The sequence below is a fragment of the Carassius auratus genome, chromosome 13, assembly GCF_003368295.1.
Source record: "Carassius auratus strain Wakin chromosome 13, ASM336829v1, whole genome shotgun sequence".
Classification (NCBI taxonomy): domain Eukaryota; kingdom Metazoa; phylum Chordata; class Actinopteri; order Cypriniformes; family Cyprinidae; genus Carassius; species Carassius auratus.
Window position 1 is genome coordinate 17395127 of NC_039255.1, and position 25018 is coordinate 17420144.

At 37.9% G+C, this 25018-nt stretch overlaps 1 protein-coding gene across 1 annotated transcript in view; it reads right to left on the minus strand.

The window, feature by feature from the left end:
* Positions 1 to 25018, minus strand: part of LOC113113275 (sodium bicarbonate transporter-like protein 11) — a 54479-nt gene that overhangs the window by 3780 nt on the left and 25681 nt on the right. Inside the window, exons 7-19 of the mRNA XM_026279417.1 lie at positions 17843 to 17966; positions 15889 to 16098; positions 14462 to 14521; positions 11974 to 12058; positions 10712 to 10837; positions 10511 to 10624; positions 9725 to 9857; positions 9544 to 9617; positions 3666 to 3891; positions 3462 to 3568; positions 1720 to 1885; positions 540 to 713; positions 216 to 411 (exon numbers count right to left, since the gene is read on the minus strand). Of these exons, the coding sequence (XP_026135202.1) occupies positions 216 to 411; positions 540 to 713; positions 1720 to 1885; positions 3462 to 3568; positions 3666 to 3891; positions 9544 to 9617; positions 9725 to 9857; positions 10511 to 10624; positions 10712 to 10837; positions 11974 to 12058; positions 14462 to 14521; positions 15889 to 16098; positions 17843 to 17966 (1795 nt within the window). The remainder of the gene's footprint in view (positions 1 to 215; positions 412 to 539; positions 714 to 1719; positions 1886 to 3461; positions 3569 to 3665; positions 3892 to 9543; positions 9618 to 9724; positions 9858 to 10510; positions 10625 to 10711; positions 10838 to 11973; positions 12059 to 14461; positions 14522 to 15888; positions 16099 to 17842; positions 17967 to 25018) is intronic.

Sequence of the window (25018 nt, forward strand, 5' to 3'; positions counted from 1 at the left end):
TCACACACGCATCATGGAGGGCATTTACGCCTGGGTAAAAATGCCCAAAGTTTCAGCCACAAAATGCATCAGTGACATCTCCATCTATGTCAGGCAGAGGGCGCTCCGTTGCTTTATTTGAGTGCACCGCTCTCTCTTCTGTGTTCTTATATGTACAGTACCTTTGACTTTTATTTGCCTTTGTTTTCATCAAAGACACACATGCGCACACTCACTTGTTCTTTGAGTAGCAGAGCCATGCGGTCGCACATTTGATTGCCGTCAATGGAGGTGAGAGCAATGTAGAGGAAGAGCCCATAGAGCACAGGCTTAGGAATCCACTGCAGGGGCACCGGCAGCAGAAACAAGCTCACGCCTATCAGGATGTTAGCCACGAGCGAGGTCACCCGTGTCTCCTTCACACTCACTATACTACACACACGCACACGTACACACACAAAGGAGTCATTTAAAACCAAGCCCACTGTGCCAATAGCTACTATAATGTTTTGTGCTTCACAGATTGATAGTGAGTGTAATTGTTTGTGGTGTGTGCTCACGTCTCGTAGAGGTGTCCTCCCTCCACTCGTTCCTCCACGATGGCTAGCTGTCTGACGTGCAGAGTGGAGTGCGGGAACGCAGCATGCATCCATGGTAAGCCCAGCACAGACATCAAAATATTAATCAAGCCAGACAGAGTCAGGTCCCAGTGATACGCCGTGCCCTTCTGTAACCTGTAGCACACACATAGTCACGACTCAACAGTGTTCAACGGTGGTGCCCTACTCTAAGACCACCGCACAATCTGACCCAGTGTCCTACTGAGGTACCATGAGACCAGTTTCCAGCAAAGCATCATTTTTATGTCCATGCTGAAAGCCAATCATAATATATTTGATGTTTAATATGCAGCTAGGTATCATTGGGCTGAATGTTGTCATGCAATAACCTGAAATACTGTTCAAAAATTTGAGGTCAGTATGTTTTTTTTTTATGTTTTATTAATACTCCTATTTGGCAAGGATGCAACTGATCAAAAGTGACAGTAAAGGCCTTTATAATGTCAATTTTCTTTTCCTTTTTTTCTGAGCACCAAATCAGCACATAATATATATATATATATATATATATATATATATATATATATATATATATATATATATATATATATATATATAAATATTAAAAAAAGTTATTTTAAATGGCAATGATAATTCACAACATTTGTGTAAAAACAGTACACTAGTGTGTGGATCTTGGACCCCAAAGCACTTTCTCTAGCTAAGACAATTATGTGTACTCTGTTCAGTGCCTTATTAGAACAAAAAATTAAATAAATGCATACAGTTTAGTCATGAAAATATGTTAATTAATATTATTTTAAATGACATATCACTTTATACAATCGAAGTCAGAGGGTCAAATTAAACACTTCCCTTCCGTTTGAATTTTTGCTAACTTTCTTAACCTTTAAATACGGTAATGATAATGTACAGAAAGACTAGGTTGTGTTGCTCACTTGTTGCTCTTTGGAAATAAATGAGTGTAGAATGCAATAAATCACTGTCAGTGTAAACACTCCTCAACATGAAATAGGCTGCTTATAATTTATCACATTGTGCCTGGTTGGGTTAATCTTTAAGTTAAATTCATTTTAATAATCTGTATTTTTACTTGTATGAGTGGCGAGATGTTTTCAAAACAAAAGTCTAGCTGAAACTAATTTCAAAAGAGGTGTACCTGTTTTCGGGTGCATTTGTGAGAGAAACGACGATGTTCTGGTCGATGAAGATGAGGAGAAACAGGAGGAAGCCCAGACCCATTGCACTCAGGACACTCGCTCCGCTCAGCTTATCCAGCGGGGCTATTTGAAACACCGGACCTTCATGGAAGTTAAACACCGGCACTAGAAGAGAACAAATAACAGAGTGAACCTCAGCTCACAAACCATTACAGATCCTCTGCACAGTGGGATCTCCATCATGTCACTTCACAATACTGAAAAGGGATTTCTACTGCGGGAAAATAGTTTGAAAAATGGCCATAGAAAAAAAAAAAACACAACGAAAAAGGGCACAACCAAGTTGTCCAAAGCCTGATAGCATTACTTGGAACATATTACCTGGAAGAAAACATTGGGGAGGATATGAAATAAAATACAAATAGATTTGGGGAATATTTATATAGCACAACACTACTGCAAAGATTTGGGCTGTTTGGCCTTTTCCTGAGAGGTTGTGATTTGATCTAATTTGATAAAATATGAGCCTCTTGACTGCAGTATTGGAGCACTCAGTGAACATTTAAAGAGCCTGAGGTAAGAAGTAAAATCTCACTCTGATAACCAAAACTCCCACACCAAAATGATGACAGAGGAGTTGGAGAAATAATGTAGTGATAGTCAGAGTGACTGGCTCTTCTGTAATGCTCTGGCAGTAAGAGAGGGAGTGTGTGTGTGTGTGTGTGTGTGTGTGCGTGTGTGCGTGTGTGTGTGTGTGTGCGTGTGTGCGTGCGTGCATGTGTGTGTTGGTAGGGCCGTACAAATTGGCAAGCCTTCCTGGACTCAAATTGAGCCAAAATTTAACTGATTCTCAGTACGGAATCTTCTCTGCTATGCTCGCATGTCATTTTAAAATTGCTGTTTAAATGCTGAATTTTGACACAAAGATAATCCCCCAATATTATTCAAATTTACATAAAGCAGTATTATTATTATAAGTGTTTCGATTTTCTTTTGCTTAAATTATACCATAAATGAGCTCACTTTCTTCACCTTGATTTAAATACTATTATTATGATCAAAACATAAAACATTAATATTGAATGACTAATATGAAGTGAAATAATTGAATGAATACAAAAAATCAAATGCAAATGATAAAGATTGATTTTTCATGTCAAATAAAAATAACAATAGCATTAATAATTCATACTGATAAAGAGATAAAAAATATAATCAATATAAAAACTAATCAAATATAAATAATATAAAAATTACAGTTTTGTGTCAAAAAAATATAAAATACCAACAAAACACTAATCACAAATATTAGTTAAATGAGAAATAATATAAATAATTATACAATAAATATTAAAATAATATAAAGAAACATGTTTTGACAAAACAAAAACAAAAACACTAAACTTTTTTTTTAAATGAGAATATAAAAAATAGGATATAATTAACTGAAAAAATATATAGTTAATAATAAAAAAATTATACAAATGCAAATAACAAAAATAACTCATGCCAGAAAATATTCAATATAGTGTTCTGGTAAAAAAAATAAATACAAAATAAAAAAAGAAAATAATAATAATTGAGTTTTTTTTTTTTTTTTTTTTGGGCCGGGCACTCGTCCAATGTTGTGGATCTAAATGCTCAATCATCAAATGGAGAACAGTATTGAAGAGTTGTAATCTTTGCATATTTATACATTAGTTCCGGTGTGTGTGCGACATGAACACATATAGTGACTCACAGGCAATGTCGTTGAAGACGTATGATCCCACATAAGAGAAGACAAGCACTGAGATAGGCAGAGCACAGTCGGACAGAATCTCTCTCATCTTCACATGCAGAAACGGACTGCCAGGAAAAATGAAAGATGGGGGTGTCAAAACAGTCTTGTATCACTCTTTAAAATCCCCATCAGTGTGTGTGTGAGACTGGGAGGGCTCCTCACCTCCTCCTGAACTGGTACAGTGTGTATCCGACCCACAGTGTGCCCAGCATGAGGAGGAGACAGAGAAGAGGCCGTGCCCGTGTGCACAGAATGAAGGATTCTGGGAGGGACACGGGGCCTGTCTCTGTCAGGTTCAGTTCCCCTGAATATAGACTTCCACTGATGCGATTCAGCTCTGCTGCACTCCCATTGGCCAAAGTGGGAGCATGGTAGTACTCTTGAAAGACTGGAACAGAGATATCAACATAGAGTATCACTATTTTTAAACTGTAAGAATAGGTTAAAATGAATGCATAGTATACAGTATGCAGGCTTGACAATAAGGACAGCCCGATGGCCCGGAGCCAGCATGAAAGCATGTACGGGACAGCTGACGAACTTGACACTGCTCTGATATTTGTTTGTGATGTTGCATGTAATTTATTAAATTGTTCACTTGTCTTTAATAATCTTTGAACTTTCTGTTTGTTAGGTTAGTAGTTTTTGCTGCAGAAATTGGAATTTAGAAGAGTAAAATGTAACTAAATTTAAAAAAAGGTGCCATTGTCCTGGCAAGACTGCTTAAAAAACAACAACAGCTGTATATTATAGTCTAAAATATATGTTTACTGTATGTATTGTATTGCAAATGTCAGACTTTCAAAGTGTAAAACTTTTTTTGTGCACTCTTTTTTGAAGAATTGAGTTTTTGTAGAATCTTGTTTACTGCTAACAGCATCAACCGATGCTTTCTGTTGATCATTGTTATGACCACTACTAAAAAATAATTAACCACTAAATATTTTTTGTTTCAAATAATTACACCTTATTTATTCATGATTGCAATAGTTAAAAAAATATTAATTATAATTTATTTGTTATATAATTTATATTATTTTATTTGACCTTTCTAAGAAAAAAAAGGAGCAATTGTACTGGTAAGACTGCATAAAAAGTACAGTCTAAAATCGTCTTATACGTTTGTTGTGTGAATTGCGTAAACTTTTTGAAGTTGTCAGCATGAATGGATTCCAAAGCGTAACATTTTTGCTGCGCCACATCTTTATTGAATAATTGGTTTAAACGATCACAATTATTGACAGAATTTTTGTGGAATCTTGTTTACTGCCAATAACATCAGCCAAAGCTTTCTGCTGATAACACATGTGCTTGGTTTCAGTTCATGCACATTTTTGAGATGTCTTTATTGAATGGCCTGTTTCGCATCACAGCAGAACATTTCAGAGGAAGTGGGGTCAAGACTCTAATTTGGCCATTGTGAAGTGCTGAATTTCTTTTGTTTGAAGCGTTCTGTTGTGGATTAACTGCTGTGTTTTGGATCATTGTCATGTTGAATGACCCAACTTCTTTTGAGTTTCTGATCACAAACAGACGCTCTGACATTCTGCTTCTGATATAACTAGGAATGTGTTGGTCCCTGAGGCAGCAAAACAGCCCCATATCATTACACTCGCTCCGCAATCCATAACAGCCACAATGATGCTTTGGCAATGTTATGGAGAGTTTTATGTTCTTTTCACTTATTTTAGGTATATATATATATATATATATATATATATATATATATATATATATATATATATAAAATTATAATAATTTAAAAATATTAATATATAATATTTAAAAATAGTAATATAAAAATAGTTTCTTATCAGAGTTTTTTTATCAAGCTGTTTTCCGATGATTCAATCTGATCTGATCTCATAAACAACTATCAAAGTGCAAATGTCACCACTCTCAAAGAGCATTATGTTGGTCACTACTGAATTTTTTTTTAATAATAATAATATATATTTTTTTACAATTATTATTACTATATAAACACTTTTAATCATTTTATTTAATTAGATTTAAATTATTATTATCATTATTTCCATTATTAACATTTTCCTGATAAGTTTTTGTCCTGAAAACATTTTAGTTATTTTTCTTTGTGTCTTCTGGCTTATGTGGCCTTATTGCATATTTAGTAATTTAAAAAACAAATTCAAAAATAATTCAAAAGCAAACACATTATGTTACTTTAATTTTGTGGTTTTTGTTGTGCACTACTGATTAAATTTGTTAAATAATTAGTTATTTGTACAGTATATATTTATTAGTGCTAGGCAATGCTTAATCGCATCCGAAATAAAATATTTTGTTTACATAGTATATATTTGTATACTGTGTATATTTATTATATATACATATATATTGTATACAGATGCATCTCAATAAATTATGTCGTGGAAAAGTTAATATATTTCAGTAATTGAACTCAAATTATGAAACTCGTGTATTAAATATACTCAATGCACACAGACTGCAGTGGTTTAAGTCTTTGGTTCTTTTAATTGTGATGATTTTGGCTCACATTTAACAAAAGCCCACCAATTCACAATCTCAACAAATTAGAATATGGTGACATGCTAATCAGCTAATCAACTCAAAACACCTGCAAAGGTTTCCTGAGTCTTCAAAATGGTTTCTCAGTTTGGTTCACTAGGCTACACAATGGGTGTAGGGTAAGACTGCTGATCTGACAGTTGTCCAGAAGACAATCATTGGAACCCTCCACAAGGAGGGTAAGCCACAAACATTCATTGCCAAAGAAGCTAACTGTTCACAGAGTGCTGTATCCAAGCATGTAAACAGAAAGTTGAGTGGAAGGAAAAAGTGTGGAAGAGAAAGATGCACAACCAACCGAGAGAACCGCAGCCTTATGAGGATTGTCAAGCAAAATCGATTAGAGATTTTGAGTGAACCTCACAAGTAATAGACTGAGGCTGGGGTCAATGCATACAGACGTGACATGGTGGATCTTGGCTACAATTGTTTTATTCCTCTTGTTAAACCACTCCTGAACCACAGACAATGTCAGAGGCCTCTTACCTAAGTAGAAGAAGAACTGGGCTGTTGCCATTGGTCCAAAGTCCTCTTTTCAGATGAAAGCAAGTTTTGTATTTCATTTAGAAACCAAGGTCCTAGAGTCTGGAGGAAGGGTGGAGAAGCCCATAGCCCAAGTTGCTTGAAGTCCAGGGTTAAGTTTTCACAGTCTGTGATGATTTGGGATGCAATGTCATCTAGTGGTGCTGGTCCATTGTGTTTTTTAAAACAAGTCACTGCACCCGTTTACCAAGAAATTTTGGAGCACTTCATGCTTCCTTCTGCTGACTCGCTTTTTGAAGATGGTGGTTTCATTTTCCAGCAGGATTTGGCACTTGCCCACACTGTCAAAAGCACCAAAAGTTGGTTAAATGACCATGGTGTTAGTGTGCTTGTCTGGCCAGAAAACTCCCCAAACCTGAACCCCATAGAGAATCTATGGAGTATTGTCAAGAGGAAAAAGAGAAACAAGAGACCGAACAATGCAGATGAGCTGAAGGCTACTGTTAAAGAAACCTGGGCTTCCATACCACCTCAGCAGTCCACAAACTGATCACCTCCATACCACGCTGAATTGAGGCAGTAATTAAAGCAAAAGAAGCCCCTACCAAGTATTCAGTACATGTACGGTAAATGAACATACTTTTCAGAAGGCCAAAAAGTCTCTAAAAATGTTTTTATTTTTTTATTATTGGTCTTATGAAATATTCTAATTTGTTGAGATCATAAATTGGTGGGTTTTTGTTGAATCTGAGCCAAAATCATCACAATTAAAAGAACCAAAGACTTAAACCACTGCAGTCTGTGTGCACTTAATTTATTTAAAACACGAGTTTCACAATTCTTGAATCGATTTTTGCTTGACAATCCTCATAAGGCTGCGGTTCTCTCGATTGGTTGTGCATCTTTTTCTTCCACATTTTTTCCTTCCACTCAACTTTCTGTTAACATGCTTGGATACAGCACTCTGTGAACAGTTAGCTTCTTTGGAAATGAATGTTTGTGGCTTACCCTCCTTGTGAAGGGTTTCAATGATTGTCTTCTGGACAACTGTAATACAGCAGTCTTCCCCATGATTGTGTAGCCTAGTGAACCAAACTGAGAGACCTTTTGAAGGCTCAGGAAACCTTTACATGTGTTTTAAGTTGGTTAGCTAATTAGCATGTCACCATATTCTAATTTGTTGAGATAGTGAATTGGTGGGTTTTTATTAAATGTGAGCCAAAATCATCACAATTAAAAGAACCAAAGACTTATACTACTTGAGTCTGTGTGAATTGAAATTATTTAATACACAAGTTTCACAATTTGAGTTGAAATAATGTTTGTTTTTATTTTACAGGCAAATGGTGATCGTTTTCTATTTATTGAAGCTGTTTCAGCACACCTCAGACTGGCTTCATCTTCTAGGAACCACAGCAATGCTGAACTGATAGTGCTAATCTGCCTGACTATATGCATAAATCTTCCAAAATCCTTCACAAACATTGAGTTTCATGAGTTCTTCCTTTGACGTTTCCTGAAGTCCTTTTTGATCAGACTAGATTGCTATTGAGCTGAATTTTTGTTGAGGAACAAGTAGCATGCTGCTTTCCATTCAGCATGGCAGGTCAAACCAACTGAGTCCAATTACCTTCTTTTCAAAAGGTTATTATAGTAGAGGTTATCTTGATTGTTTAACACACTTGTTCAATAAAGACATGGCACTGCAAAATGCTTGTGTGTGCCTTTCTAAAAAAGGCCAGTCACATGGGGAAGCTGTCACATAACAATATTTTTAAATAAATCTTTTAACTGTAAGGTTTTAAATGTTCAATAGGGTTGAGCGAGTTAACACGTTATCATCGTGTCACACTCTATTGTGATGGGTGCCGTGATTGTACAGGTCTCTGAAAGGAAGGTGCCTGTTATAATGTTATGATCAAGGCTCTGTAGTCGGAGCAAAACTTGTTTTTCTATAACAAACTATAACATATTTTCTATAAAAAACGTAATGTCCTGGCGGTGACAAATGGCTTGTTTTATATTTAATTTAATTACATGAATGTTATAAGTAGAGATTTAGGCTATAATAAATGCTACTATGTAAAAGGAATAAAAGCACCTTATTTGTTTAAAGTGTTTGCAAACCAAATGTTATTGCACTTTTGTTCATATAACAGTAGGACTACTTTTAAATGAAAAAGTGCACACTACACTACCTTTGGATGCATTATTAGTGTTGTGCATAACAATGCAATTAATTGCGACTAATCACAGGCATAAATGCAATTAATTGCGGAAAAAAAAACAAATGTTATCGTTGCCCAGCAGTAATTTTAAACTGTGATAATGCTTTTAAGATACATCCTCCAAAGGGTTGAGTATATCATGAAAGTACATTTTAACTCATAGATTGAAATTTTCAGAAAAAGGCTGCTGTATATTTAGATATATCAGGACAGGAAAAAATGACACTTTTAAATTGGGAAATTTTTGATTTTTCACATTTTTATGAGATATATTTTTTTATTAAACACTTATCTGTTGACAGAAATTAATACTTTTATTCAGCAAGTATAAATTAAATTGATTAATATTGTTAATCATTAAGACTTAATATTATAATATGAATAATGATGGAGAATGGACTTATTCAGCTTCAACATCACAGGCATAAATTACATTTAAAATATATAAGAATAGAAGAATAGAAGAACTATCCATCAGTTCTGGATCTGATGAAGGGAGGTCTGAATGCAAGATTGCAGTCGTTTGTAAGAAATGACTGGAGAAGTGTGACAGCATCTTCCCATTATAACTAAACAGCTTCATGTGTTTAATGAGCTGTGTCGTTTTTCCTGGGCAGTAACAATGAAAGTCTTGATTTTAAAACGTAGCAACTAGCCCCAGTCTCCCCAATATTTCTCGTTAAAATCAGACTATAATCTAAGAATCATTCACACAGAAATCCATATTATTTGAAAAGGTTCAGCTGTGTATATACAGTATGTGTATATGTAGCACTCACTCTTGATGGTGCCCTTAACTGCGTCTGCTACAAAAGCAATGGAAATGAACAAAGCTATCACCTCCTCTATCGACCTGTAGGTCAAAAACATACATTTCAAAAACATGTCTGTATTCAAGCAGTGGCGTCTGCACAATTATATATATTTGTAGGTGTGTGTGTGTGTGTGTGTGTGTCTGACCTCTTGAAAAGCTTAACAAGCAGGCTAAGGTTGAAGACTCCTCCCATGATGAGAAAGAGGCTGTTCCATAGGCCGATACATGCATAAAATGCTGCAAAGTCCAGTTCATAATCATCACAGACCCCCCTAATCACTGCAGCCACACAGAGACAAACACACAGACAACACAATGTTGAGGTCATTAGGAGTCTTCCACATGAACAGAAACGCAGTCAACTCAAATCTTATAATGACAGGGGATTATAACGCACAGTAAATGTCCATCGATTGATGTTTAAAGAGCTGCTTCCAAACATTCAAAGAATTCCTCCAGTTATTCCCATGAGAAACCACAAGACAAGATCCTTCATAGGGAAATATTATTATTATAGATGGATTTGGCAGTTCTGTCCTCATCTGTGCATTTTTACCTATACACAATTTCGTTTTACTACAGCAAAACCATTTTTCAGGGCAACCCTCCCGCTGGTGACAGCCTGCAGGAATGAGCTTTAGGAGGAAATCTCCTCTCAGCCAGGGCAAACATCAAACTTCGCCCAAACAAATGAGGGCCATATCGGACTCCCATCCTGCTGTTTGTGAGATTAAGAGTCTTGTTCCACCTCATCCTGTTGTTAGCAGAGCTCTCTAAACACTCACCGTTAAAGTATTCGACAAACAATGAGTGCTCATCTAAACATACCGCAAACAAAGAATGGTTCAGAACCAGACCTCAAACGAGAGCCAAGGTATGTGTGTATGTGAACGTGCATCTATTGTTGCATGTGGAGGCATACATGTACATACCGCTGATGAAAATAGCGATGGGTGCTGTGGTCAGTGGAATGACGAGAGGAGAGCCAGCACACAACGAGTAGATGATTCCACCTATACTCTGCCCGATGATCGTCTTCTGAACATCTAATCAAGAGGAAAAAGCAGCTCAGTTTGTGTTTGTGTGTGTGGAAATGTGATGTCTGAAGAGCGTATGTGTGTGTGAGTGATCACCAATCTCGCCCCGAGTGGTCTCATCGTTGAGTGAGCCAAAAGCGATGGCGGGAAGCAGCACAGCGATGTAGAGGAAGATGGACGTCGTCATGAACTTGACCAGGGCTTTGTTATTACCCACTAATCCTGAAACACACACACAATTCTATAAAATGTACATAAATATTACAACTTGCAAAGTGAACTTGAGAAGAATGTGTTTAATGGCACGTCATATAATTATGTATTTATAGCTGTTAACATATAAAATAAATAATCTGAGCTATATTCCCCTATAGCACAATAACAATAAACAAACTCAATCAGAGTGAATGCGAAAAGGATATGCACTTTGTTAAAAAAGTTTGCAGTCAGAATGATTTTCTATGTTTTTTAAATAAGTCTCATGCTCACCAAGAGTGGATTTATTTGATAAAAGAAATACAGTAATATTGTGAAACATTATTAGAATTATTTTTTAATTAATTAAATAAAAACATTTCTGTTCTCATTTTTAAATGTAATTTCCTGTGATACAAAGGGGTCATTATTCCAGGCTTCAGTGTCACATGATCCTTCAGAAATAATGAAATAAAATGCTGATTTGGTGCTCAAGAAACATTTATATTTATTATCAATGATGAAAACAGTTGTGCTCCTAAATATTTTTTGTGGAAACAGTGATTTTTTTCCCCCAAGATTATTTGATGAACTGACTGCATTAAAAAAAAAAAAAATAGAAATATGTATTGTAACATAAATGTCTTTCCTACGATATGTCCTTGCTAAATAGAAGCATTAATTTCATTAAAAAAAATAATACAGAAATTTCTATATAAATATAATTAATATATACAGAATATATAACTGGAATATTTCAATGCAAAACAGAAAACGGTTTATATCTATGAATCATGAACTGATTCATATGTTTCTAATGCAATAAGAGAAAGAGAGAGGAAAGTTTAGGAGAACATATCTTATTATTTCCTCAGACTGCTCATCTGTACCATACAGTATATCTCTGTGAGGAATATAATGTGACATAAATCCCAGAAATACAGAATTTTGTCATTTCCGTCTGTCCCTGGTTCTGCTTATTAGTGGACAAGCTCTTAATAAATCATCTGAACTACTGTCACATGTTTAAATATAGCTGAGGTCATTATTAAGACCACTGGAGGATCATATATCCTTTTAGAAAACTTTTATTTCCAGAACATCTGCAAAATTTGAACCTTATGTCCAAAACATTTGTATTTGTAAGTTTATGCATGGCACACCATCAGTGAAGTCAGACGGGTAGAGAGGCAGTCGGCGACACAGATCCTCATAGATTCCTCTGCCCACTTTGAAAAAATCTCTACACTACACACATACAGAGAGAGAGAGGGAGAGAAAAGATTATTCACACATACTGTATATGTGCATACATCTACACACACAGGTGCATCTCAATAAATTACAATGTCGTGGAAAAGTTCAAGTTTTTTTTAAGTCTTTTTTTAAAGTAATTTAAGTCTTTGGTTCTTTCAATTGTGATGATTTTGGCTCACATTTAACAACCCACCAATTCAGTCAAATAACTGAAAAATAAATTCAGTCAATCTTTGTTGGCCTTCTGAAAAGTATGTTAATTTACTGTACATGAAGAGTTCAGATGCAAAAGCCTCTAAACGCCATCTGAAATTTTCATCTAAAATTAGGAATTTTTTCAGGCTCTTATATTTATGTTCACTTATTTCACTTTAATAGCCTGGAAAAGGACCTGCACATTGCCATTAAAGTAAAATGACTCAACCTAAGCATAGGCGCTTGATAAAAACCCTAATTTTAGATGAAAATTTCAGATGGCATTTAGAGGTTTTTGCATCTGAACTCTTCACATGTACTCAGTACTTGTTAGCAGGGCTCCTTTTGCTTTAATTACTGCCTCAATTCAGCGTGGTATGGAGGTGATCAGTGGACTGCTGAGGTGGTATGGAAGCTTGGGTTTATTTGACAGTGGTCTTCAGCTCATCTGCATTGTTCGGCCTCTTGTTTCTCTTTTTCCTCTTGACAGTAGCCCATAGACTCTCTATGGGGTTCAGGTTTGGGGAGTTTTCTGGCCAGACAAGCACACTAACACCATGGTCATTTAACCAACTTTTGGTGCTTTTGACAGTGTGGGCAAGTGCCAAATCCTGCTGGAAAATGAAACCACCATCTTCAAAAAGCGAGTCAGCAGAAGGAAGCATGAAGTGCTCCAAAACGGGTGCAGTGACTTTAGTTTTAAAAAACACAATGGACCAACACCAGCAGATGACATTGCACCCCAAATCATCACAGACTGTGAAAACTTAACCCTGGACTTCAAGCAACTTGGGCTATGAGCTTCTCCACCCTTCCTCCAGACTCTAGGACCTTGGTTTCCAAATGAAATACAAAACTTGCTCTCATCTGAAAAGAGGACAGTGGACCACTTGGCAACAGTCCAGTTCTTCTTCTACTTAGGCCAGGTAAGTGTCTGTGGTTCAGCAAATTCCTTGACACGTCTGTGTGTGGTGGCTTTTGATGCCTTGACCCCAGCCTCAGTCCATTCCTTGTGAAGTTAAATTCTTGAATCGATTTTGCTTGACAATGAAAGTGAAAGTGATGTGACAAACAGCCAAGTAAGGTGACCCATACTCAGAATTTGTGCTCTGCATTTAACCCATCCAAAGTGCACACACACACACAGCAGTGAACACACAAACCGTAAACACACACCTGGAGCAGTGGGCAGCCATTTATGCTGCGGCGCCCGGGGAGCAGTTAGGGGTTTGGTGCCTTGCTCAAGGGCACCTAAGCCGTGGTATTGCCGGCCCCAGATTCGAACCCACAACCCTAGAGTTAGAAGTCAATCTCTAACCACTAGATCATGATTTCCAAAGGTTCCAAAGGTTTCAGTTTGGTTCACTACGCTACACAATCATGGGGTTTGTTTAGAAAACAGTTGTGTATGAAAACAATCATTAGCAAAGCACAATCCTCATAAGGCTGCGGTTCTCTCAGTTGGTTGTGGACATTTTTCTTATGTGCTTTTTCCTTCCACTCAACTTTCTGTTTACATGCTTGGATACAGCACTCTGTGAACAGCCAGCTTCTTTGGCAATGAATGTTTATGGTTTACCCTCCTTGTGAAGGGTTTTAATGATTGTCTCTGGACAACTGTCAGATCAGCAGTCTTCCCCATGATTGTGTAGAGTAGTGAACCAAACTGAGAGACCATTTTGAAGACTCAGGAAACCTTTGCAGGAGTTTTGAGTTGATTAGCTAATTAGCATGTCACCAAGGGTTTTTGTTAAATGTGAGCCAAAATCATCACAATTAAAAGAACCAAAGACTTAAACTACTTCAGTCTGTGTGCATTGAATTTACTTAATACTCAAATTTCACAATTTGAGTTGAATTACTGAAATAAATGAACTTTTCCACAACATTCTAATTTATTGAGGTGCATCTGTATATAAAAGTGAAAACATTTAAATACATTTACTGCAATTCTGCAGCCGGAGAGGTACAGGATCAAAGTACACTCACACACCAATTAAAAATCATACACACTAAATCCTGATGAATCACAGCAAATACACATACAAAAGCACATACACACTCACACAACACTTTACACTGCAAGGGAAGAGATACTGTGTTAAAGCAGACAAACACACACACAATCTCTCTCTCTTACTTAAATCCACACACACAGACACACACACACACACAGAAGCTCAGTGTAATCGCACTCACACAAGGCCCCCTGCACAGCAGAGAGAGAGACACAAGATGAGAGAACACAGATTCTGCAGACTAGAGAGAGAGACAGCTCAATGTTAGAACAGCATTAGTACATTAGTAAAAGCATTACAACTTCATCAGCAAAGCACAGTCAAGACACCTGTTACATTACTTAAAATGCCCATTAATGTAGCATCAGAAAACATCTGACACAAGTGCATTTTAGAGAATTTAATTATACTGACTTAAGCATTTCTATAAATAAAAAGCCACCATAAAATGTGTACATTTTTGTAATTGTGTATTTGTTTGTGCATATACTGTATTTTTATAACAAAATTGTTATTGTATTTTTAAATATATTTTATCTTTAAAATAATTAATAAAAATAAAAATAAATAAAAAACTTTCTGACACCAAACATCTGAACAGTATATAATTCTAGTACTGTTCATTAGTAATTTATATGTGTGATCAAAATACATCCGTTTTTGAAACTGAATAAATGATGTAAAATATCAATAATTTTTGATATCTAATCCATTAACTAATGTTAACCATTTAAATCTTAAAAGAAACAGAAAAGAACTACAGTTTTTTTTCTAAAGCATGTAGTTAAGACCGATTATGCTGAGGTAGGAAACACTGGTGTGTATGTGTGTGACTGTGCGTGTGTCTTTGTCCCTAGAGACAAATTTAGTGTCTTGTTGAATTAATCAAAATTTAATAGGCTTTACAGGTCAGGATTTGGTGGTGGAGTAATGTGTCCGTCTCACATTAATGACCTAAATTAGCCTCTTTTTGGCAGACAGACAGGTACATTTTCTGTCAGTCAGAGAGGACCTGTCTCAGGATATGTTTAAAAAAAAAAGTCATACAGTTTTAAGTGTTCAGTACTGAGCCGCACTCATTCATCATGACAGTGTGTGTCTGATTCAAAAAGAGAGAGACCTTTCCTGGTCGTTTGCCAGAGATGAATAGCTTTTAGTGTGCAGTGTGATCATGCACACACACACATACACATGTACACGCAGAGTAATGATCCTCTCCACCTGGTTACCATTCCTCAGATGTGTGATGGAGTGAAAAATGCAAAAAAAACAAAAACACAACTATTTGGGCCTCCGCTGTTGTCTTTACAGAGAAGAAAACAGAGGGCTTTTACAGGCAGCTAATGTCACCCAGGGTGGTCTAATGCTCACATATGCCAAATCAGACTTTGTGTGTGTGCATCAAACCGGGAATGACAAACAAGATAAATTCTCATTAGCTGCTACATGCTCGGTAGAACTTAATCACTGGAGTGTTAAGTCAAACAGCAAAGGGAGAAAGAGAAAGCGACGGAGGAGGACTGAAGAGAGAATAGAGGAAAACAATCCAATTAAAGCCATTAAAACTGAACCTTAAGCATCGGCCCACGAGCTGCGATTCACACACACCTTCAGTGGTTTTTGACTGTGTGGGTCTGTCTCTTCGCCTTCCACAGCCGTGGCTTTACGCTTGGCAGCGGTCAAGTGGTACCTCTGGATGAGCAGTGCCTCTTTGAACTCCTCTTGGGTTTTACTTTCTAGCAGCTTCTGTCTGAAGGAGATGTCTGAGAACATGCTGGCGAAAGTCCTGCCCAGCTCCATCGCTGTCTTAGTGCTTTTCTAAAAAATGTTAAATACAGAAATCAAACATAATTGGTGATCGTTACTCATTTATGACAGCGATTAAAGGAAATATTCAATGTATTAATCAAGAAATCACTTCATTTTCTGAGCAGAAAATACAGCAGTTGCAGTTATTCTCAATTTATTTCCAGTTATATGCACTTACTCTGCCAATACAAGAGAAGAGAATAAATGCACTTTCGCCCAGTTTGCCCTAGATTTGTGATGTTTGCTTTATCATCTTATGGATTGACTCCATTTGGTATTTAAGTTACATCACATTTTGTGTTTTAAAACACAAGGCAATGAGAAGACGTGTTTGTGTGTGTGCGCGCATGTGATTTGAGTTTGTGAGAAAAGCACAAGATTACAAAGCAAAAAAAAGTTTGCTGTACTGCCTGGTGAACTGCAGAGGACAGAAAGAGATGAGAGCATGCAAGAACAAAGAGAGAGAGAGAGAGAGAGAGAGAGAGAGAAAGAGAGTGATTAGATGTAAACAGATGTAAACACATACACACAAACACAAAGATTTATGATGTAAACACAGACGCAAAGAGATACACAAAATGGTCTTGGAGGGAGCCAGGCGCCCCAAAGCCTTTACAGGAAGACTGCAGGGGGAACAAGAAATGCAGGAGCAGGACTTTAAGACTTGAACATGATAGTATTAGTGTGTCTGAACTTGCCATGAATAAGATTTTATTATCTCAATTGTTTCTCATAAATAGCAAACTGTTTAAACAGAGAGAAATTCGTTTTCTTCCAGATTTTTTGATAAATACCCTAGTAACTTCATGATTCCTTCAGAGTAAAAGTTTTTTCCTTTTACTTTTTGATTTCAAAGACCCCTAAACATGATTATCCTTTTCCTGAAATAAGAAGCCTGTTATATATTTTAATGTATAAATACCCATTGAAACTACGTGGAAAAAAGTGTAATATTATTGTCACAGTGTCTGGGTTGTGTTCCCTGGGGTTTCACTAGATGTCCCCCTTTCTCACGGTGTCTGTCACCTTATCACTTCCTGTTCCCTTATTTGGTCACCTTCCTCCTTGTTGTGTAATTGATTGTTCCCCCACCTGTCTCCTGTTTCCCCATTATCCTTCTGTGTATAAATACCCGGTCTGTCTGAGTCTTTGTCACGGAGTCCTTGTTTAATGTTAAGGTTATTTCATATCAGTCATTCTTGCCTTGTGTTCGTGTTTTGTTTTGGATCTTCTGGTTTTGACCTGGCCTGGCTTGTTTACCCGTTTGGATTACCCTTAATAAACGTCATACCCGCAATTGGTTCTCTCTCCTCGTTCCTTGCATCACGAGCCGTGACAATTATCAGCTTTGTAGTAATAACAGTATATTGTTAATATTTAAATGCCACTAATCTTAAACCAAACCCTAATCCAAAATCTATTTTAAGTTCATGTTTTTAATTAATATTACTTAATAACTAAATGTATATTTGCACACCATCAATAATTCAATGTAATATTTTAAAGTTGTAAAATACCTTTTTTTGTGGGTCCCCATAAGGAAACAAGATTATAAATTATAAAGAAAACCTAAAATAGCAGAAAGGTTTGTGTGAGGAGTAGGTTTGTATGTAGGGTAGGGTTAGGGTAAAGAAATAGAAAATAAAGATCACACATTATATAAACTATTATGCCTATGGAATGTCCCCCAAAAATATGGAAACCAAATGTGTGTGTGTGTGTGTATGAGAAAGAGTGCGTGTGATTATATTACCATCTTTGAAGGTGCCAGAATGAGGATAACATAGCGGACTTCTGCACAGTTTTCCCCCCAGTTCTGTGGACGATCCAGGCGTGAGATACACACGTGCCGCCTCTGCAGGTTCTTCACATTACAGCTGTCACAAAGAGTTCATAAATCATCATAAATCCTCTTTACGATTATACAGTGCTTTAATGTACCTGGCATAGTATCAGATTAATTCAATACATAACAGGAGTTCAGCAAACACATTAAGTAATCCATCGGTTGAGGTCTAATTGGATTACAGAAAGCTCTTGAACAGGGGTGTCACAGCAATATTTGGTTGTGGGCCGGTTGGCAAAAAGGCACTTCCTGTTCTTTTTCAGGCTTATAAAGTTATAAAATAAAATAAATAAAGTGTGTACCTATTGTCTCAGACATGTTGGCACTTATTATGGGGTTAATATCAACACAATTAACTATATTAAAACAAAAAAGATAAAAGCACTCAATGAACTTGACTTGGTAAATTTATGTACTGTAATTTGCATTAATAAATCAAGTCAAATATAACCATAAAGGTTGGCCAACGGAACAAAACTAAACAGTACAATGCTGCATGTCTAATTTACTTAAAATACCATTACATACCATTAATAACAGGCCCTATATTCAGACCCTGCCATCAAGGGCACTGAATCTGCCTCATTGGTCCAGCTAATACTCATAACCATAAAACTCTGGCAATGTATTAAGGTCACAAGACATTTTAGAAAAGGAAAATGCCATGGGACAGTCTGATCTAAACCATGCTAAAGCTGCTGTGTTATTCTGTAAGCACTTACAGCACATTTAGGTGCTCAGTTTTATTTACTATAAATGTAAGGAAATAGAGACCTGTGGAAATAAGGCCTGTGGAGTTAATAGGCGTGTTTCCACTGTCGAGCTTAAACCGGGCATGCTAGTGCCAGGGCCAGTCGCGTTTCCACTGTCACATCCGTGGCTTGAACATGCCTCGGTTTTTTTGACCCGATGAAAACCTTGGGCCAAAGCGGGCCAGTTGGGGCTAGAGGAGGGGTTATGAACAAAGGCAGAGTTTCTCCACGCCTGGAGAGCATCAGCCGCAGATAAATTCAGAAAGATAACAGCTTTAACACCTGTAGTATTAAAGCCTTTTTAAAATAAGTTGATATCAAAACTCACTCTTAGTCAGCAGCGTATGTTTGAAATAATTTGATCAGATGTGGATTATAATCATACATGGCAGAAATATTTATAACATTACTACAGTAAACATAGTAAATAGGCTATGACCGCTGGAAGAAATCAGACGCCAGATTCTTCTTCTCTATCACAATCGTGTATTCATTAAGTATATTATCTGTCATAAGTCTCATTTCGAGAGTTTAGCTCCACGTTGCCTATTTTTTCAGGAGATTTTATAAAAATAGAGAGATTATCATTCATTCTAAATGTGACGTATAGGCTACTGTGGCTACAAATAAACAGAAACGGACTCGACTGAATAAGCAGGCTATTTTTATAAGCGTTTAAAATAAAATAAATAAATAATACAAATAAATTTATTTTTATGTGATTTAATTTTGAGTCCTGTATCAGGTTCGGACTGGCCCTCGGGAGCACCAGGAGCATTCGGTTGCAAGGCAGCTGATTTGGCCCACTGCCCTGTTTTTTGTTTTGTTATTATTAATATTAATATTTTATAAATATGCCTTGTCAACGTACCAAAGTGACAATTTCAGATTTTTTCATTTGATAATATATTGATAGGCCTTATAAATCATTAATCGGTTAGCCTTGACTGTCAGCACTGAACTATACGCCATATAGCTTTTATGTCAAATGGTTCCAAACAGAACCGATGCGCGGGACTTGATGAAAGAGTGGAGTCAGCCAGAAGAAGCAGTGAAATTTAGCTAAATTACTGACTTGTTCGGGGCTTTAAATGCAGGTCAGATTCATATGTAAATAAACCATCAAGGGGGTCTGAGTTCTCGTCCTCTATGCAGACTGGCGCATCATATCCTCTTTTGGTCCCAGGGGAAATTGTTGTCTCTCAGAGCAACATACATCCCAGGGAATCAGAATCAGGGAGCAGACATCCTGTCGAGGCTGGGGCTGAGGCCCGGGGAATGGAGACTCCATCCCGAGATGCTGGAGTCAATATGTCAGAGGTTCGGCTCAGGGGAAGTGGAACTATTCGTGTCTAGAGAGATGACTCACTGTCCACTGTGTTTCTCCCTCACACAACTAGCCCCACTGGGGCTGGATGCCATGGTACAGATATGGCCGAGACGTGTATGCTTTTCCCCCGATCACTCTGCTACTGGGAGTTCTAGAGAGGGTTTGTCGCAACGGCATCAGTCTATTATTGGTTGCCTCATTGTGGCCGGCCCGAGTATGGAAAAGAACAAGAGTACAGAAAGAACAAGAGAAGAAAGGCACCGGGCCTAGATGGTGTTACACCAGCCTGTCTGACATCCTGTGCTGACCAGCTGGCCCCCATCTTCACAAAGATCTTCAACACATCACTGGAGCTGTGTGAAGTCCCTTCATGCTTCAAATGCTCCACCATTATCCCCATCCCAAAGAAACCAAAAATTACAGGACTAAATAACTACAGACCTGTGGCTCTAACATCTGTGGTCATGTGGATGACCAGTCAACATGGGACTACATTATGTCCTGCAACATCTAGACAGACCAGTGACGATCCTGTTTGTGGACTTCAGCTCGGCTTTTAACACTATCATCCCAAACCTCATCCTGCCCAAACTAACTCAGTTCTCCGTGCCCACCTCCGTCTGCCAATGAACCACCAGTTTTCTGAGAGATAGCCAGCAGCTAGTGAGGCTTGGAAAAAACTATCTTCCAGCACCTGTACAATCAGCACTGGTGCCCCACAGGGTTACGTCCTCTCCCCACTGCTCTTCTCCCTCTACACCAATGACTACACATCTAAAGACCCCTCTGTCAAGCTCCTGAAATTTGCAGACGACACCACACTCATCTGCCTCATTTATAGATGGTGATGAGTCTGCTTACAGACAGGAGGTTAAAGAGCTGGCTGTCTGGTGCAGTCTTAACAACCTGGAGTTCTGCATGCTCAAAACTGTGGAGATGATAGTGGACTTTAGGATAAATCCCCCTGCACTCCCCCCCACTCACCATCACAGACAGAACTGTGACTGCAGTGGAGTCATTCAGGTTCCTGGGCACCACTGTCTTCCAGGACCTGAAGTGGGAACCATTTCACATTTCACTCCATTGTGAAATAGGCCCAGCAGAGGTTGCACATCCTACGCTACCTGCCACAGGAGCTGCTAAAAACAGTTCTACTCCGCCATCATTGAATATGTCCTCTGTACTTCTATAACTGTCTGGTTCAGCTCAGCTACCAAATGTGAAGACTACAGAGGATAGTCCAGACTGCTGAGGGAATCACTGGTACAACCCTCCCTACTTTCCAAGAACTGTACTTATCCAGAGTGAGCAAAAGGGCCAGTAAAATCACTCTGGACCCCTCACACCCAATCTTTGAACTGTTTCCATCTGGTCAACGCTACAAAGCTCTGACCACCAGAACAGCCAGAAACAGGAACAGTTTATACTGTTATAACACCATACTTGTTTACATTTCAAATTTACACACATCATACCTATACATCATCATTTTCTATTTTATATCTTTTTTTGTTGTTGTTTTTTTTTAAGTTGTTCACTTATGGTCTACCTATTTAACACCATACATGTTTACATTTAAAAATTGCACACAACATACTTGTACATCATAATTGTCTATATTATATTTTGTCTATTTTTGTTGTTGTATTTTTTGTCTTGTTTGGTTCAAATAAATGCAGGCTTCATGAGCAGAAGAAACTTTTTTAAAAAACATGAAAAATAATACTGTTCAAAATCGTTTGACTGGTAGTGTCTATTTGTATGAAATATAGATTTTTTTTAATCAAGGGTGAGGTGGTTGTTTTCAACAAGGTGGGCAGTTCTGCTCATAACAGTAGACCTCCTGGTAGAACTGGTGCAGTTCAAGCAAGAACCTTCAATTATTTTCCATGGTCCCAAACTAAGGATTTAGACCCTTTTTTATGTGATGGCCATACAAATAATAGGGTTGTCTGGTTTCAAAAACTGTTGTGGATGTATAGGCTATATACAGGAAAAAAGATGAGCCAAAATCAGATCTTTTGGGGTACAACAGCTTGACCCTTAAAATGACACATATGTTCCTTTTTTACCCCTAATAGGTAGGCCTAAAAATTATTACCTTAAGGGTATTTATTTCTATTGTAAGGTACTAATATGTACCTATTAGGGGTAAAAAAAAAAAAAAATTAAACAAAGATGTCATTTTTTGTGCTGCTACAGAGTCAAGCTGTTTTGACACCTTTTTTCTGTGTGGCCTTGATGAGTGTGATTTCCTGGCCTGAAATTACGACCCAGTCCGGCCCTGCTATCTATCTATCTATCTATCTATCTATCTATCTATCTATCTATCTATCTATCTATCTATCTATCTATCTATCTGTCTGTGGTAAAAAAAAAAAAAAATTAAGTTTACCACTTGTTTTAAATAGACAGCAATACTTCAATGTAGACTGCACGAACCAAGTAGCACTGATGATTGTGAATCTGACACATTTAATAATACATACAAAATTTATAACAACTTAATTTAAAATGTTGCAGCACTAAACTAGTGCATATAGCTGCTGGTAAAGTTTAACAGGGAGTGGTTGGTGAAATATCATACTGTCTAACGTGCTGCATCTGCCTTAAGAAAATATGATTTGTTAGCTTGTGCATTGATGTTGGATGCTGACTGACACTGCTATCAGAGGCTGTTGATAAAAGTTTTGGCAGTGGTTAAGCAAAAGTATTGAAAATTCTGAAAAAAAGTAGATGAATCATCAGAACCTAATCATGACCTGCAGATGTCTGCTAGATAGGGTTTGATGGTGATCAATTTATTTTGATGAATGCCTCAATAGCAGGTAGCAGGTAGATTTTGATAAATGTGAATCCTAAAGTCATCAATGTATGATTTGCTCAAGAGCTGCATCCTTCTTGTCAGATTACAAGAGTTACTACTGTACTAAAAGACAGTGGAGATTAGGACAACTAGATAAGCCCCAGATACAGATCCCCTGTAAAGACCTTGTCTCAGATGACCACCGGGACAAGACCACAGGAAACAGTTTGTACAGTTGTAAACAATCCGACTTTGCTGCAGCCTGGAATTGAACTGCTGGTTTCGTCTGGTCAGAGGAGAACTGGCCCCCCGACTGAGTCTGGTTTCTCTCAAGGTTTTTTCTCCATTCTGTCACCGATGGAGTTTTGGTTCCCTGCTGCTGTTGCCTCTGGCTTGCTTAGTTGGGGACACTTAATTTCCAGTGATATCGTTGACTTTATTACAAATGATTGTACAGATTCTATTTAAACTGAACTGAGATGAATGATAAGTGCCTTTAACTGTAATTTTGCATTATTGACACACTGTTTTCCTAATTAATGTTGTTCAGTTGCTTTGACAATCTTTTTTGTATAAATGGCTATATAAATAAAGGTAACTTGACTTGACAAAAGTTGGCCTATTAAAAAACTATTTCTCTAACCTTAGTCAAGTCAAGTCAAGTCTGCTTTATTTTCAATTTTTCCACATGTGCATACAGAGAAGTGAAATTGTGTTACTCTCAGACCCATGGTGCATACAGATAACACTAACAGTAGAGCATAAAAATACAGATAGATACAAATTAAATATGAAATACAATTATACACATAAGGGCATGTAAAAAAATACATACAGCTAAATAAAGCAACAAAAGGCACATTTGCAGGGTGCTCTCGATGGTGCCTCTGTAGGAGGTGCACATTATGGGGGCCGGGGCTCTGGCTCTTCTTAGTTTGCTTCTTAGTAGGTGTTGAGCCCCAGTTGGACCAGTTTGTGAATGAGCTGTTGAGGGATGATTGTGTTGAATTCTATACTGAAGTCTATGAACAGCATTCTGTCGTATGAGTGTTATTTGTCTAGATGTGGGAGTGCTGAGTGGAGGGCAGTTGTTTTGGCATCATCGGCCCTTTACTGGCCCTTTTGCTCACTCTGGATGAGTACAACAGCCTGATGAGATGTTGAAAATTTCTGTGAAGGCATCAGTCTCTCAGTACATGCCCAGGAATGTTGTCAGGAGCTTTGCGTACATTGATCTTGCTGAGGGATCTCCTCATGCTGTCCGGGGACATCATCATCACCTGGTCACTGGGAGGAGGTGGAGTGTTCTGTGCAGTGGTGCTGTCTTGTTCCTCAAAGTGAGCGAAGAATGTGTTCAGCTCGTTCAGCAGGGAGATGGTGCTGTCACAGGTCTGCGGTGGGGGCTTGTAGTCTGTTATGGTCTGTATCTCCTGCCACAAGCTCAGAGTGTCTCTGCTGATGCTGAATTGATGGGCTATCCTCCTGGAGTACTGTCTTTTAGCCTCTCTGATGCTGCGGGATAGGTTGGCCCTAGCTGTCCACAGCCCCACCTCATCTTCGGCTCTGAAGGCAGCATTCCAAGCCTTCAGGTGTCTGTAGACCTCCCCTGTCATCCATTGCTTCTGGTTGGCCCAGACAGTGATCGTCTTTGTGGCTGTTACATCATCAGTACTCTTGGTAATGAAGGCATTGACAGTCTCGGAGTACTCTTAGAGGTTTGTGGTTTTATTGTATGCAGCAGCCTGCTTAAACATATTCCAGTCAGCGGTGTCAAAACAGTCTTGAAGAGTCTCTGACGACCCTTCCGGCCACACTTGTACTTGTTTGTGAACTGGTGTGGCGACTTTAAAGAGCAGTCTGTATGCAGGCATTAGTATAACAGTGATGTGGTCTGAGGCACCAAGGTTGGGGAGGGGGAGGTAAAGGGCCTTGTAAGCTCATCTATGTGTGGTGTAAACAAAGTCCAGAGTGTTGTTACCCCATGTGGGAAAGTCTATGTGTTTGTGTATTTTTGGGAACACTTTAAGTCTGCGTGGTTGAAATCCCCATTTAAGATGAGAAAAACATCGGGGTGGGATGTCTGCTGCTCATTGATGTGCTGGTACAGATATTAATGTGTCACTCCTGTTGCTGTTGTTGGAGGTGGGAGGGATGTATACAGCAACGAGCAATACGGCTGTGTTTTCCCTGAGTAG